This window comes from Nicotiana sylvestris, chromosome 9 (assembly GCF_000393655.2).
Source record: "Nicotiana sylvestris chromosome 9, ASM39365v2, whole genome shotgun sequence".
In the NCBI taxonomy this organism is placed as follows: Eukaryota; Viridiplantae; Streptophyta; class Magnoliopsida; order Solanales; family Solanaceae; genus Nicotiana; species Nicotiana sylvestris.
In genome coordinates, this window is record NC_091065.1 from 97,251,771 (window position 1) to 97,268,618 (window position 16,848).

Consider the following 16,848-nt stretch of genomic DNA (forward strand, 5'->3'; position numbering starts at 1 on the left):
TTGTTTACATGTTGGACGACTTTCTAGTGGGTCTATAATAGAGGTTTAAGCAATTTGCTTGGAAAATTACTGAATTAATCCTTATATTTGTAACCGACTATCATAAGTTGTTTAATTTTTAAAACACATAAGGTGTAATCACAACTAAATCAGATTGTAGTGTACTTTACTCTATATTTAATTTAATTAATGTGATTAACGTTTCTTTTGCAATAGATTTTTCTTAGGACAATGTGAAAGGAAATCCGAATCTCTTCATGATGTAGATCAAAAATAGAATATATCTCTTTTTCCACATTGAAGTGGTTCTTCTTTATTCCTTATACTTTGTCTATTAGTGCTACTTGCCATATATTTCCATAGTACGCAAAAACCTTTTTTTATTTAATTTGCTTAAGGGTTTTTCATAATAAAATTGGGACAAATCTTTGACTACACCAAAAGTCGCGTTTGCGCCTTTTAAATTAACGCGGGGAATCTATTAAACCGGCGGAACTAAAATCCCTAAGTGAGGTGACTGGTGAGGCACACAAGATATTATACTCCTACCAAGTAGTAGTATTTATTGGGGGAGAATCTGAAGCGAGAAAAAATGGCGATGGCGGGTTTGTATCGGCGAGTTCTTCCGTCCCCTCCGGCTGTTGATTTCGCTTCTACTGAAGGAAAGGCAAGTTTTAGTGCTACTCTTCCTTTCTTCCCTTTGAACTGATGGTTGAAGACTAGGGTTTTAGCCGTCTTTGTTTGTTGTTCTGTTCTATTTTGTCACTGATGAATATGGATTATATCATAATGTTTTAACTCTTTGTTTACTAGCTGGTACCAATTTGTTAATTGGTTTGGACTTCAGAGGCGGATTCAGAATTTTAAATCTGTAGTTGTGCTTTAGTATTTTGCCACAATGGTTGCTAACTAGTATAAGTATATAGTTAATGAAATACGCGATATCTGCAATTCAAGCTGAACGTAATTGATTTAGTAGAGTCAGCAAGATCCAGGTGACCAAAGTGATCAGCAGCTTGATCTGCTACTCAGCCTTAGGGATTGGCCTATATGATACATGTTAGATAATTGTTTATCGTAAATTGACCAATTCGCTGTTTATCGTAATTGTTTGTCCAGACCCCATAGTGAGAACTGTGGCCATGGCAGACTTAAAAGAAAATGTGATAAAAGGAAATCAGGAATCTGTTCTGTTTTACGTGAACTTGTAAATTTCGCTGTTCTTAAGGGTTTGTAGCTATTTTTGTGCTTTCCACATGAAGCATCTGACTTTCATTTTGTACTGATTTTTATGTGTTTTTTTGGAGCTGCAGCAACTTTTCTTGGAGGCCATCCAGAATGGAACAATGGAAGGATTTTTCAAGTTGATCTCTTATTTTCAGACACAGTCTGAACCGGCCTATTGTGGTTTGGCTAGCCTTTCCATGGTCTTGAATGCCCTTGCTATTGATCCAGGAAGAAAATGGAAAGGTAATTCTACTATCATCAAGTGAATTTGTGTTCTAATCCTTCCCGACTATATCGATGATTTTGATCTTCACTTTTTCATGGCCTTGCCTTCTGAATTGTTAATAAGGTCTTGGTCTCTTTATATGTTTATTTTCTTGTTGAAGGTCGTAACATCTTTATTTTCCAATAATTTTGCCTATCCCTACCTGCCCATCTTAGTTATAGATGTGGCACGGAGATGTGTAGTTCACTTTGTTTTTTATTATTGCGATATCTATGTGATAGGGACATTAGTTGATGCCTTGTCCCTGAGCTTTGTAAGTTGATCTGATGCCTTGTGATGCATTGACATGAGTATGATATCATCTGTTCTCAACATGAATCCTAGCCACTGTTGTTGCTGGGCACGTTCCAAAGATCTTGTTAGATAGTTATGCATAAATATGTCCTAGTCCCATATGTAGTGGGAGTAGAATATGTCCTAGTCCTATATGTAGTAGAAGTAGAATATGGCCTAGTCCTATATGTAGTAGGAGTAGAATATGTATTATATATAGGGCTCATTGTATCATCATTAATAAATAGATCAATAATAAGATTTTTCTCCGGTGCATTCTCACATGGTATCGGAGTTTTAGTGAGAAAATTATCGTTGTGCGTCATTCAAGCGACATCCAGGAAGAAAGATCTCATCGCCGTGCAATTTTCCGGCAACTTCGTCTTGTTCCCAGGGCTCATCACTATTACAGTAGTACTATGCATGTACTAGTACCACCATCAGATTCGAAACCCTTGTGCGACCAGACCCCATAAATTCCAGTCCTATCGGAATAAAAAAGTCAGTCATCGTGCGTCTTTCCAGTTGACGACTCAAGATTGATTTGCGTTATCTCCTCATCGGTAAGTGTTGTGCGAAAACCAACACTATCATCTTGTTCGAAAATGTCAGGCGACAAAACTCCTGTTAATAGCTGCGGCAGAAAGTCCCTCACACGTCGCCAGAACTAGGGTTCCGACGAGCTACAATAACTTTCCCTGCGCGTGTGAGCCATTCTGGTCACTTTTTGACAAAACTTCTTCAGGACAACTTACTCGTCTAGTGATTCCGAGCCTACCCATATTAATTACATCAAATTCTGACAACTTTTATTTTTTCCGATATATACCGTGCACTTTTTCCGGCGTGAACAACAATTTCCAGAAACGTTTCTGTTTACTGGTGGTGTTTTAGAACCTTTTTGTAGTGTGAAATTTGGCTTAGTCTCATTATTTTCAAATTTTTCCGGCGACTTTTCGGCCAACTTCTGTTTATCAGCAACCACCTGGTTTTGTTGCTCAGGGGAAGTCTAGTGGCCTTGTATGTCGAATAATCAGCGCGCAGATATTTTCACCATGTCTTTCACTGGTCCTCGTATTAGTTACATACGTAACAAGCTCGGTACATATGATTTATATGCGAATATGTCCTAGTCTCATATGTAGTAGGAGTAGAGTATGTCCTAGTCCTATATGTAGTTGGAGTAGAATATGGAATTATATGTAGGGCTCATTGTATCATTGTTAATAAATAGATCAATAATAAGATTTTTCTCCAGTGCATTCTCACAGATCTAAACAGCTATATGTGCAACTTAATATTTTTTCTTACCTTATTTATTGAAGGTGTTTAGTCTCTGGATAAATGTCCATCAAAGTTCCCATTGTAAGTGCAGTTTTGCAAACTTAAATTATAGCAAGTTAACTGTGACTCCAGGAAAGCACCTGAACCAAAATGGTAGGCTTTAACGGAATAGCCCCGACAATATAATTCTGAGTAGTCCTTTTGAGTTAATCTTCGTGTCTGTATTTTGTTTCCATTTACATTTAATAGAAAAGGGTCATGCGTCTAGGAGTTGTTGCTCTGAGTTGCCTTGTGCATATTATTTGTTGATATCCATTTGTCCAAAATTCATGGCCACATGAGATCATTTTTATTGTCAGTTTCTGTTTCCAATTTACTTGAACTAGAAACATCTTAGATAAGATTTTGTTTCAATGGTTACCTTCCAAAGTATGGTTGCCAAGACCCAAATTGAGCATCTCTTTCTGAGGAGGTGTAATAAAGGTCTATGCACAAATTGCAAGGTTATATCGAGTGAGAACCTTGCGACCCAGCATAGGCTCTTGGTGATAGACCTAGACATTGTGATGAAGAGGAAGAAGAGGGTTGTATGGGGTCGATGGAAGATCAGGTGGTGAGTATTGACTAAGGATAAAGCTCAAGTGTTGCAGGAGAAGCTGTTGGCTATGGGCGTGGAGGAATAGTGGGGACGTAAGTGGTATGTGGATGATGATGGCGAACTGCATTAGGGAGGCTGCGAGAATGGCGTTAAGGGTCTCGAAGGGTTACTCTGGTGGCCACAGAAGGGATTGGTTGTGGAATGAAGAGGTTCAAAGGAAAGTGGAAGCCAAGAAAGTGACATATTTGAAACTAGTGGAGAACACAAACGAGGAAGAGAAGAGGACTAACAGAGAAGGGTATAAAAAGGCTAAAGAGGCGAAGTTAGCGGTCACGAAGGCTAAGACTGTAGGTTTGGTCGTAGGTATGAACAACTAGGGGACAAATACGGGGACACATAGTTGTTCCGGCTGGCTAAGGTGAGGGAAAGGAAGACTCGTGATCTGAACCAAGTGAGGTTCATCAAAGACGAGGAAGGCAGAGTTTTAATGGGAGAGGCATAGATCAAGCAGAGATGGCAGGCCTATTTCCGTAAACTCCTAAATGCAAAAGGGGACAGGAATATTGTGTTGGGTGATTTGGAGCACTCCGCGAGTTGTCGTGCTTTTAGGTATTGTAGGTGCATCAATATTGAGGTCGCGGGGGTTGTGCGTAAGATGAGCAGGGGCCCCGATGAGATCCCGGTAGATTTTTGGACGTATACGGGTAGGGCAGGCTTGGATTGACTAATTGGGCTGTTTAACGTCAATTTTAGGACGAAGAAGATGCCCGAAGAATAAAGGTGTAGTACGATGATTCCGCTGTACAAAAACAAAGGGGATATTCAAAATTGTAACTATAGAGGTATCAAGTTGCTCAGTCACGTTATGAAAGTTTGGGAGAGGGTGGTGGAAGAGAGAACAAGGAGGACTGTGTCTATATCCGAGAATCAATTCGGTTTCATCCCGGGTCGTTCGACTACAGAAGCCATTCATATTGTTAGGAGGTTGGTGGAACAATACATGGAAAGGAAGAAGGATTTGCATATGGTGTTTATTAACCTAGAGAAAGCATACGACAAGGTCCTTAGGGAGGTTCTTTGGAGGTGTTTGTAGGCTAAAGGTGTTCCGGTAGCATACACTAGGGTGATTAAGGATACGTATGATGGAGTTAAGACTCAGGCGAGGACAAGGGAAGGAGACTCAGACCATTTTTTCGGTTAGGATGGGGTTACTCCAAGGATCTGCATTCACCCCGTTTTTGTTTGCATTGTCGATGGACGCACTGATGCATCATATTCAAGGGGAAGTGTCATGGTGTATGTTATTCGCTGATGATATGGTACTAATTGATGAGATGCGAGACGGTGTCAACGAGAAGTTGGAAGTTTGGAGACAGACCCTACAGTCTAAAGGTTTCAAGTTGAGCAAGATTAAGATGGAATACTTGAAGTGCAAGTTCAGCGACGTACGTGGACGTGGACGTGAGGCTTGACGCACAGGCCATCCCCAAGAGAGGAAGTTTCAAGTATCTTGGTTCAGTTATACAAAGGAATGAGTAGATTGACAAGGATGTCACACACTGTATAGGGGCGAGGTGGATGAAATGGAGGTTAGCATCTGGCTTCTCGTGTGACAAGAATGTGCTGCCAAAATTTAAAGGTAAGTTCTACAAAACGGTTGTTAGATCGATTATGTTGTATAGGGCTAAGTGCTGGGTAGCAAGAACTCTCATATCCAGAAGATGAACGTGGCTAAAATGAGGATGTTGAGATGGAGGACAAGATACGAGAAACGAGGCTTAGATGGTTCGGGCATATGAAAAGGAGAAGTCTAGATGCCCCAGTTAGGAGGTGTGAACGGTTGGTTTTGGCGGGTATGAGAAGAGGTAGAGCACGATAAGAAGTATTGAGGAGAGGTGATCAGGCAAGACATGACGCTACTTCAGCTTATTGAGGACATGACCCTTGATAGGAGGGTGTGGAGGTCGAGAATTAGGGTAGAAGGGTAGTAGGTAGTTGGGTGTTTTTCTGATCCTTAGCGGGTTGTTTAGGGCTAGCCTGTTAGTATCTTGTTGTTTTTCTTTGATTGCTAGTATTATGGTTGTTTTCTTATTATCTTCCACTTCGGTTTTCTAGTATCTTGTCGTCGTTACTATTTGTTGCTATTGCTATCGACACTACTGCTAGTGCTATTGCTTTCTTCCATCTATATTGTTGTTATCATTTTTTGGCTATTGTTGTTCATATTTGATTGTTTTCTATTCATCCTCTTGGGCCGAGGGTCTTTTGAAACAACCTCTCTATCTCCCAAGGTTCGGGATAAGGTTTGGGTACACACTACCTTCCTCAGACCCCACTTATGACATTTCACTGGGATTGTTGTTGTTGTTCACATCTTAAAAACTTGAAAACCTTCATTTTCTACCAATTAACTTATATGCTAGGGTCATAGCTTTGTCACCAATTTCTACTGATATTAAATAGTCAATTTGGAAAAGAAAGGACCTTGGTGAGGACAGCTTTAACGTTCTTAGCTTTCATCACCTGAAACTTGTACGTTTTACTCTTTCAAACTTGGTTGTTCATATTCTTTTCATAGTCTGCTTGCGTCAATGAGCTTGGAGTTTATATATAGCGTGGTACAAAGTCACCACCTTTATCTTATCAGCTTCAACAAACTTTCAGGGCCTTGGAGATGGTTCGATGAATCTATGTTGGACTGTTGTGAGCCTTTGGAGAAGGTTAAAGCTAAAGGGATCTCCTTTGGGAAAGTTGTATGTTTGGCTCACTGTGCAGGAGCGAAGGTGGAAGCTTTTCGCTCTAATCATAGTACTATTGATGACTTCCGTAGACAAGTCATGGCCTGCACCACTAGTGATAATTGTCATCTGATCTCATCATATCATAGAGGCCTTTTTAAACAGGTAAATGTGAACATAGCTTCTCTATGCCAATGCTTATGATTGTGAAGAAGTATATTGCTGTATCGGGAGTTTGACCACACAGAATTTTTATTTGGTAATATTGCTAATTGTTTATTTATGAAGGTATATTGTACACCTTCCTGACTTATCCTGAAGGTTGGAACATCTCTTCTGAATCTTATGGCAGACAGGTTCGGGCCACTTTTCACCTATTGGTGGTTATCACGCGGGCAAGGATATGGCACTGATTCTAGATGTTGCGAGGTTTAAATATCCCCCTCACTGGGTTCCCCTCCCTCTCCTTTGGGAAGCCATGAATACAATTGATGAAGCTACAGGATTACATAGGGGGTACGCACTTCCACTTAGCTGTACTATGATATGATATTGATTTTCATAATGGCAATGAGCTGTTGCCTATTAGCATGCTCTTCCCCTCGAACAGATAATGGCTAAGCATTTAGCTTAAGGAATATAAATATGTAGAAGAAGTTTTACTATGTGTTTTGGTCTTCATCTTATAGTAAAGACTAAAATTGGAAATCAAATGCTGAACTCTTTCGGCACTGCTTCTGGTCTTTTTCAAACACAACTGTTTGTTCTCTTCATTTGTTTACTCTTCCTATTCTCCTTCTGCTCAAATTTAGCGGTCCGTCTAGATCCATGCCATCTCACACTTGACGTTTTTTTTATCATTCTGCAGCATGGATTTCAGTGACTTATGTGCAAAAACATAATTTTCAGGTTTATGCTAATTTCTAAGCTTCACAGAGCTCCTGCATTGCTATATACCCTGGTAAGGTTTAAGTAGCTGCTGTTATGTTATCTGCTTTAAATATAAACTCCTTCACAAGCAACTTCTATTGCTGCATGCTAGACCCTTTGCTAGTTGATCCTTTTCAGTACACCACCTAGGTCGGATAGTTGTTAACCACTTCTTTACCTACCTTTCACATGCTATAACATAATGATAACATCTTTGTCAAATGCTTGGGAATTGTTGTTTTATTGCCAGGTGATTAGCTTGGATTTTCGCTTCAAAACTACGACGTCGTTGCAATATTTATGGAGTTTAACAATGTTGGCCTTTAGAACTATTTAACATGTAATTTGTTATGTGAATTTTCTAATATAAAGAGGGAGGAATGTACTGTATTGAGTTATTCCTGGATTTTCTCCTTTCTGCGACTTAGTCATTTATTTTGAATGGTGAACTTTTACAGAGCTGTAAACATGAGAGTTGGGTCACTATCTCAAAGCATTTGATGGATGATCTTCCTGTCCTGTTAAGCTCTGAGAATGTGAAGGGCATAAAAGATGTTCTCTCTACTGTTCTTTCAAATCTACCTTCAAATTTTGTTGAATTCATAACGTGGATAGCAGAAGTTCGAAGGCAAGAGGAGAATGGTCAAAATTTGAGTGACGAGGAGAAAGGAAGGCTAGCTATCAAGGTAAGGTATCTGAAGAAATTTAGTAAGAAGAAACAAAAAAAGAAGGAAGACTCCTAGAAATGGTCATATATATTTGGTTGGGTAACCATTGCAGGATAGGTGATTATTTATGAGTTCAGTAACCACTCTTACCTTACTTTGCAGGAAGAGGTATTGAAACAAGTGCAGGACACTCCTCTTTATAAGCATGTCACAAGCATTTTATTTTCAGAAAATTCTATCTGCCAGTCAAAAGCAGCATCAGACAGCAGTTTGGCTAATGTTGCTGCTAGCATTTGCTGCCAAGGAGCAGGTCTTTTTGCAGGAAGATCTGGTTCATCAGATAGGTTTTGCTGTCTCCAAACATGTGTTAGATGCTACAGAGCTACCGGGGACAATTCTGCTACTGTTGTGTCTGGGACAGTTGTAAATGGGAATGGGGAGCAGGGTGTTGATGTTCTGGTCCCTACATCTCAAGCAAAGACTAGCTGTTGTCCTTCAGGGCAAGATGGTTGCTCGCCAATGCACCCTGCAAGCAACGATGTGCTGACAGCACTATTGCTGGCGTTACCTCCACATACATGGTCTCGAATAAAAGATACGAAGGTCTTGCAGGAAATAGAGAACCTTGTCTCAGCAGAGAACCTGCCTCCTTTGCTGCAAGAAGAGGTATCATTGTACATTTTGTCTCTTCTCACATTTGCTTTCTTTTTTTCAAATTCCTCGTAGTTGTTTGTGTTGGAATCCCAGAAGAGGAGGGTTGCAGTAGGTTAAGTGCCAGTAGAAAGCTAAGCAATTTTATGATTAATCTAACAATATTAAAATATTGGAAAGAAAGGAGTCCAAGTGGAGTTAAATGGATGTCGAGGATTTATATAGCGACCCCAACTAGCTTAGGATTGAGGCTTTTGTTTTTGTTGTCATTTTGTATTGGGAAATTCACATCAGCACTTAGAATGGCCTTCATAACAGTATCGGAGCTTTCTACCTCCTTTCTAATTGGTAGTTCTTATTATGGCCCAATAGAAGATTTTTCCTGCCTAAGATTAAGTATCTATTTCACGGCACTGCATATTTTATGAAAAATAGTCTAATCTTCTTGAAGCAGGTTATCATTTCGTTACAGGCTTAACTGATTTTTCATTTCTAGTCAAACTGAAGGAGCATATAACTAATAATCTCATGCATAATGAGACCTAAGGCGCATGACGTCTTCTGCATGTTATTCAGCCGTTTTATGAGTGTCTCTCATGTTATGCGTCTTTGACCAATTGACTTAGTTCAACGGCAAGAGATGAAATTCAGAGATGTGTAGTGGGTTGATGAACTAGTAGATACGCTCTGAGCACGCATTTTGTTCTAATGACTATTTTGATCTTTCACTTGGTTAACCATTAAACATGTTGTAATATACTTCTGAATATCCTTTTGGGCGACTGCAGATTTTGCACCTGCGAGGACAGTTCCTCCTCCTCAAGAAATGCAAGGATAACAAGGTAGAAGAAGATTTAGCTGCACCTCCCTTCTAGCTTTGCTTTCCTAGGTTATTACAAATACATTGTTCTAATGTGAGATTCCAACATTGTACTTTCTCATGACTTAAAATTCACAAAGCGCCGAAGCATCTTAAGCGGCAAAATGCAGTTGTCCTACTTCCTTTCATTTTTATAGGTTTAGTAAATCAAGAACCAAAAGGCGTCTCATGGAGCTCGAAATCTCTCTGTGGAGATTCATTTGGTTTTCAGAGATCAAGCGGCTCTTTAAAGAGAAGGCATGCAATGTCATGAAGGAGTGCTGATCTATCCAGGAAAGTTGAGTTCACTGGGTTAGCTGGGTGGGTTCAGATTTACATTTGACTTGCCGAGGACTTCATTTTATGTGCCATTTCTTCTACTTATGGTATTATTCTGAAAAGGGCTGAAGGAATAAATATGTTGACGTCCTCATCTCTTTGGAACAGTACAGCATTAGTTACAGTTCATTTTATTATTCTTCTATGTAAATTTAGCATTACTCCCCATGTATGTTGGAAATAAAGAACTAGGAGGGTGAAGTTCCCTTTTGACTGGGGATACACGGTCAAAGTCGCATATTTATGTACTAGTTGTTGAAAAGCCAATATCTCTACAGGGAGGTAAGGAAAGGGATCATTCCCTCACGTGTTAGAGACTTTCTGTAAGTCTAGAAATTAAACTTGCCAGTAATTGTATTCCTAAATCTGCTCCGGCCCATCTAGAAAACAAGAGGTCGGTTGGTTTGAAGACAAGTTATAAATGGATTAATATACAAAGATTAGTAATATAGAGATTAATAATACGGGGATTAATAGTACATGAATTATTATTTTTTTGGGTGTTTGGTTCATTGCATTAAAATTGAGTATATAAAGTATCATCTAATTTATATGTTTACTTTTTAAACTAAAAAAATAATAAATTTGCAATTATACATGCCCTTGGATATTTGGTCTTCATGGGCTTCTAGAAAAAAGACAAAAGTGTAGTTTTTTTGTAAAAGTAGCACGGACTAGCCAGTTTTCGGACTGATCATTTAAAAAAAGACAGCGTTTGCAAAGTCATTGAAAATTAGTCATTATTTTGCTGCAACACGGAAAGTTCTAGCATAATATACTGGAGATCGGTGCACCTATGTATGAACTTCCAGCATATTATGCTGGAACTCCAACACACGGAAAAATACTCAAGTATAATATACTGGAACTCCAGTAGGGCCGTCAATATGGGCTTGGCCCGTTGGGTCAGCCTAGCCCAGCCCGTGATTTAGTAGGGCTCGGCTAGAATTTTTGGAGCCCGTTTAAAAACGAGGCTTTTAAGCTTGACCCGAGTAAGTCCATGGCCCGTGAGGCTTGACTGAGGCTAGGCCGGGCTGGCCCATGGGCCTAATAAAATATTTATTTAAAATATATAAAAAATAAAAAAGTATACTACCTTTAGAGATGGAAAGTCAGAATTGGGTCTTTACTAAGATGAACCAAAACTTGATCTTGAGAAATTTCAAGAGATGATGTTGTCATGTAATGGGAGGACCATTCTAGAAAATATCCCGATCCTTCAATGATGGTGTGTGATGTACTTAGCATTCTTATTGCCATTGTACCATCATAATCAACATTTATCATTGGTGGCGTGTTCTTACAAAGTACAGAAGTTGCATTTATTATGAAAATGTCCAAACACTTGTTACTACTTGAAATTGGCTGCACAGGTTTTTCCGAACTCAAACTGGTAATATTTTTTTATGTGAATTTAAATATTATTAATTTTTAAAATTTAATTATTTTTAATATATAACTAATTAATATTGCATATGAATTGTAGATGAAAGTGAAGATGTTAAGACAATCTTGTCACAAGCGGATTCAAATGTATTTGATGAAAGATGATGTGTTGGATATCTCATAAGCATCATGAACGTTCTCTTGAATAGTATGTTTTAAGTTTTGACTTTTAGTGAATGAAATATAGTCATGTCTTTTACTTTTTTTAGTATTTATTGTGATATATTGGAACAATATAAAAAGTTATTAAGTTTTGCGAATTTTTTTCAATAAGATATTTTTTAACTTTTAAATAATTATCTTTTTTTAAATCAGAACTTAAAGAAAAAATATAAAATTATATTTTTAAAAATGATGGGCCGGCCCGTGGTGGCCCGCGGACCACATAGGGTTGGGGTGGGCTGACCATTATAAGGCCCATCAAAATGGTGGGCTAGCTCAGCCCAGCCCGTCAATTGCTAAAGTCCACGTGGGCTGGGCTAGCCCGACCCGACCCATATTGACAACTCTAAACTCCAGTATAATATACTGGAGTTCCAGTATATTATACTTGATTTTTTCGAATTTTAAACAGTGTTTTCGTTCAGATTTATCTTTACTTGGAAATTGGCTAAATTTCGATTACTTTTGAAATTGTGGCTATTTTTGAATGACCACCTATAAACCTGGCTATTTTTGAATTTCTCCCTTTTTTTTTTTTTTTTCCTTTGTTACTTTATCCATGTATAGGTTAAACATGGATTTGTTATTTCTTGTCGGTGCTGGGATAAGATAATACACCAATTGGTATATAAAATAATACATGGATTAATTATCCTAGATTTGAAATCATAACCAAAAAATGTATTAACTCTATTTAAAATACCATGATTCTTATACAACATATTAAACTACTGTACAAACGGAAGTTACCCAACTCTAGAAGAACGAAATTGTGTTTGGAATAAGTAATAAATGAATTTTTGATTACATCTATTACATAAATGTTTATGTGCGTGTTCTAAAAAATTAATAAGAGAGAAACAACAATTGATAAAATTGTGATCGAGAATGTAACTACTGTATTAAGCTGAAAAACCATTGACATTTTCTCTATAATTGTGAATCTTCTTTCTTTTCATATACAATTGTCAACTTTTGAGAAACTTTATGTGTCTTTTCTACTCATTGATTTTAGAATCTTCTTTTCTAAAATGCTGATTTAATTTACACATTTTATAGTTAGTTGTGGTGGGATGAAATAATAAAATTAATTATTTAAAAATTATAGTGACAAATTTAAATTTTTATAACCCAGTAAATTAGACTTGTAAAGTTATATAAACTAATGATATTGGTGGAATGGTGTCAAACATCATGATACCTGTCAAAATGTAAAGATTTGTTATATAAAATGGGAAGGAAGAAATACTATTTTGAAAGGGGAGAGTCATAAAAAATCATTACTTTTGTCTTCTTGGGAGGATTTTGCCTTTTTTCCTTCTTTCAAAAGATTATAATACGGCCTTGTAACCTGCATCATGTAAATTCCAAACGTGACATATATAGCCAATAGATGGTACTAATAACTACCAAGACGGCAAGACGTGAGACGTAGCAGTCTGAATATGCACTTTTTGTTCTAGAAATGACAGCAATATTGAGTGAAGGGAATGCAAATTCCAAATGTTAATTTTACAAAAGCGATATGTGGAGTTTCGTTTTTTTAGTTTCCCACCCGGTGTTCGGTATCCACATTGGAGCATGACTATATCCGGATTCGCTCCGCGTAGGGCCCCATTCGGGGGGAAGCACTCCCTACCAAGGATTTTTCCACACCTAGGGCTCGAACTCGAGACCTCTGGTTAAGAAAAGAGTAATCCAATACACTGCACCACATCCTTTGGTGGTGTGGAGTTTCGTTTAACACTGAACATCATTAGTTTTAGGATAGAACACAACAGACAGATTTGTCCTCTTTACTGCTTATTAGATTTAGACCAGAGGGGTTGCTCTGATGGTAAGCAATCTCCACTTTCAACCAAGAGGTTGTGAGTTCGAGTCTCCCCAAGAGCAAGGTGGGAAGTTCTTGGAGGGAAGGATGCTGGGGTCTATTTGGAAACAACCTCTTTATCCCAGGGTAGGAGTAAAGTCTACGTATACATTACCCTTCCCAGACCCCACTAAGTGGGATTATACTGGGTTGTTGTTGTTACTGTGTATTAGATTCAGCACAGTTGTAACATCAGAGCTAGTTATTGTTAACCGATATTGTGCCCAATCTTATATTGTCCGCCAACATGTGGGAAGTATCGAATTCCACATATGATGTGGATTACTCTTTTTTTAATTGAATAACTCACTATATTATTTACGAATTCAAATATTTGTTTGACATTGAGAAATAAAGTAAGGGGTCGACTGAAATCTTTAGCCGGCTCCAAGGTGAAACCGCTCTCAATCGCCATAAACATAAATGTTTGATTCCTTTATCGAATTGAATTAATAGTCGATTGAATGAGACTTGATTTCCAAGTTAATTTGTTGTACTTGAGTAGTTGAATCCAATAACCCAAAAGATGATCAAACTCGCATCCTAAAAGCTCATCGCTTTAATACTTTTATTTTGTATACATAGCTACATATGTTAGAATCGAAAGAAGCAGATATCATACGGAAAGCTGGTAAAGCAACCTTTAAATGATAACAAATCAGACAACAAAAGAGAAATATATCAAAAGAGACACAAATATTTAACGTGATTCGGATAATTGGCATACATCCACAGGCGGAAATGAGCAATTCACTATATAAAAGAGAGTGCAAAATATCAAGAGAACAACCACACAAACAGACAAACACAAGTGGCACACTAACACTTGTCCCGAAATTCTCTCCCTAAACAAGACTATCAAACCCCATACATACATACATACATACATACATACATACATACATACATACATACATACATACATACATACATACATACATATATATATGGCTATATTGTTGATACTACTGAATGAGAAAGAATGATCATCAATTTATAAAAGTCAAAACTACATTTTCCTCCAAAAAATGGGACTAACCAAATATGGGAGATTTATAATTTTTTTCTAAGAAAAAGTAAACTTAATTATGGTACATATGTTATCTTCTCCTTCAAAAGATAGAAAAATCAAATATGGTAAGAAAATCGATACAAACACCTAACAGTATAGGTACTGTTACGCGGCACCTTCTTGAGATTCCTTGGAAGGGCAACGTAAGGCTAAGCAACTGATGTCAGTACAATTACTATCCGCCAACTGAGATCCCCTCCATACGCAAGATGAGATTGTCAGTGCCGTACGGAAAAATCAATGTCAAGAGAAATTGAGAGAACAGAAATGAGAATTGAGAATGAAAGAAAACTTGATTGCATTAATGAAATCTATTACATAAAAGCAACACAGTACCAGTACAAAGAATTGTTTACTTGCTAGAAAGTTTGATTGCTTGATCCCCGCTAATAGTGCCTTAAAAAAAGTTACAAGACTAGACTTAACTAATCTAGAGAAACATAATGGAAGTACATGAAATAAAGCTACTCTATTACAATTAAAAGGACTTAGTTTTCTACAAGGTAGAAACAAGTCTGTTGTCAGCAACATTGTCTTTGGCATCATGGTCTGTACGCGCGACATTGTCTGCGCGTGGGCGCTGTTGGCATCTGCCTGCAGTTGGTCGCTGGCGAGGGATATTGGTGGGGCGACAGAGGCACATGTGCGCTTGTCACTTGGCGCAGCCAAGACCACGGGGCCGTTCGTGGCGCTAGGCGTTGGGAGGCTTGCTAGGACGCCACAGGGCGCGCCCAAAGGGTCATGAGGCATGGATGGAAAGCCGCCCATGATATTCTCACCCATCTGAGTTGGCGACGTCCTCGGTGCCTTACTTGCAAAATAATCATCAATTAGGCTCTTGTAGACTTTGAGGTTTGTTCTCCTCCCCCAAGTATTCAATAACACAAGCTCTCAGCATGTCCTCTAATATCTGAATTGTCTGCTCTGATTATCTATCGGTCTAAGGATAAAATGTTATGCTGAGCTCTACACGGGTCCCCAACTCACTCTGTACAGCTCTCCAGAAATGCAAAATAAACTGAGGGCCCCTATCTGATATGATGAAAATAGGCACGCCGTGCAATCGGACTATCTCCCGAATATAAATCTGGGCCAACCTCTCTGAAGTATAGGTAGTCGTAACTGGAATGAAGTGTGCCGACTTGGTCAATCTATCGACAATGACCCAAACTGCATCAAACTTTCGTAAAGTCCGTGGCAACGGCTTGGTCTCTCATGTTATGCGTCTTTGACCAATTGACTTAGTTCAACGGCAAGAGATGAAATTCAGAGATGTGTAGTGGGTTGATGAACTAGTAGATACGCTCTGAGCACGCATTTTGTTCTAATGACTATTTTGATCTTTCACTTGGTTAACCATTAAACATGTTGTAATATACTTCTGAATATCCTTTTGGGCGACTGCAGATTTTGCACCTGCGAGGACAGTTCCTCCTCCTCAAGAAATGCAAGGATAACAAGGTAGAAGAAGATTTAGCTGCACCTCCCTTCTAGCTTTGCTTTCCTAGGTTATTACAAATACATTGTTCTAATGTGAGATTCCAACATTGTACTTTCTCATGACTTAAAATTCACAAAGCGCCGAAGCATCTTAAGCGGCAAAATGCAGTTGTCCTACTTCCTTTCATTTTTATAGGTTTAGTAAATCAAGAACCAAAAGGCGTCTCATGGAGCTCGAAATCTCTCTGTGGAGATTCATTTGGTTTTCAGAGATCAAGCGGCTCTTTAAAGAGAAGGCATGCAATGTCATGAAGGAGTGCTGATCTATCCAGGAAAGTTGAGTTCACTGGGTTAGCTGGGTGGGTTCAGATTTACATTTGACTTGCCGAGGACTTCATTTTATGTGCCATTTCTTCTACTTATGGTATTATTCTGAAAAGGGCTGAAGGAATAAATATGTTGACGTCCTCATCTCTTTGGAACAGTACAGCATTAGTTACAGTTCATTTTATTATTCTTCTATGTAAATTTAGCATTACTCCCCATGTATGTTGGAAATAAAGAACTAGGAGGGTGAAGTTCCCTTTTGACTGGGGATACACGGTCAAAGTCGCATATTTATGTACTAGTTGTTGAAAAGCCAATATCTCTACAGGGAGGTAAGGAAAGGGATCATTCCCTCACGTGTTAGAGACTTTCTGTAAGTCTAGAAATTAAACTTGCCAGTAATTGTATTCCTAAATCTGCTCCGGCCCATCTAGAAAACAAGAGGTCGGTTGGTTTGAAGACAAGTTATAAATGGATTAATATACAAAGATTAGTAATATAGAGATTAATAATACGGGGATTAATAGTACATGAATTATTATTTTTTTGGGTGTTTGGTTCATTGCATTAAAATTGAGTATATAAAGTATCATCTAATTTATATGTTTACTTTTTAAACTAAAAAAATAATAAATTTGCAATTATACATGCCCTTGGATATTTGGTCTTCATGGGCTT

At 38.3% G+C, this 16,848-nt stretch overlaps 1 protein-coding gene and 1 long non-coding RNA gene across 4 annotated transcripts; both read left to right on the forward strand.

The window, feature by feature from the left end:
- Positions 1-366: 366 nt before the first annotated feature.
- LOC104247600 (glutathione gamma-glutamylcysteinyltransferase 1-like) lies at positions 367-10,073 on the forward strand. 3 transcript variants are annotated; one of them, XM_009803656.2, is made up of 9 exons: positions 367-667; positions 1,314-1,470; positions 6,333-6,571; positions 6,759-6,922; positions 7,316-7,367; positions 7,795-8,022; positions 8,167-8,670; positions 9,444-9,497; positions 9,673-10,073. In XM_009803656.2, exons 1-9 carry the CDS (start codon positions 593-595, stop codon positions 9,676-9,678), a joined length of 1,479 nt encoding a protein of 492 aa, XP_009801958.1. In that variant the 5' UTR covers positions 367-592; the 3' UTR covers positions 9,679-10,073. The 3 variants fall into 3 exon arrangements, with proteins under 3 accessions (XP_009801958.1, XP_070012379.1, XP_009801957.1); XM_070156278.1 differs by having other exon boundaries at positions 9,444-9,569; positions 9,673-9,808; XM_009803655.2 differs by lacking the exon at positions 9,673-10,073 and having other exon boundaries at positions 9,444-9,640.
- A 5,548-nt stretch (positions 10,074-15,621) lies between these two features.
- LOC138877000 (uncharacterized) lies at positions 15,622-16,440 on the forward strand. The gene is made up of 2 exons (XR_011402322.1): positions 15,622-15,936; positions 16,040-16,440. It is a non-coding gene; the product is annotated as an uncharacterized lncRNA (long non-coding RNA).
- Positions 16,441-16,848: the final 408 nt, after the last annotated feature.

What these genes read in the sequence shown, in the direction of transcription:
- LOC104247600 (XM_070156278.1), top strand. Translation starts at nt 593, where the DNA reads ATGGCGATGGCGGGTTTGTATCGGCGAGTTCTTCCGTCCCCTCCGGCT. An exon ending in TCGCTTCTACTGAAGGAAAG is followed by an intron (nt 668 to 1,313) that starts GCAAGTTTTAGT and finishes TTGGAGCTGCAG; the next exon opens with CAACTTTTCTTGGAGGCCAT. An exon ending in ATAGAGGCCTTTTTAAACAG is followed by an intron (nt 6,572 to 6,758) that starts GTAAATGTGAAC and finishes ATCTTATGGCAG; the next exon opens with ACAGGTTCGGGCCACTTTTC.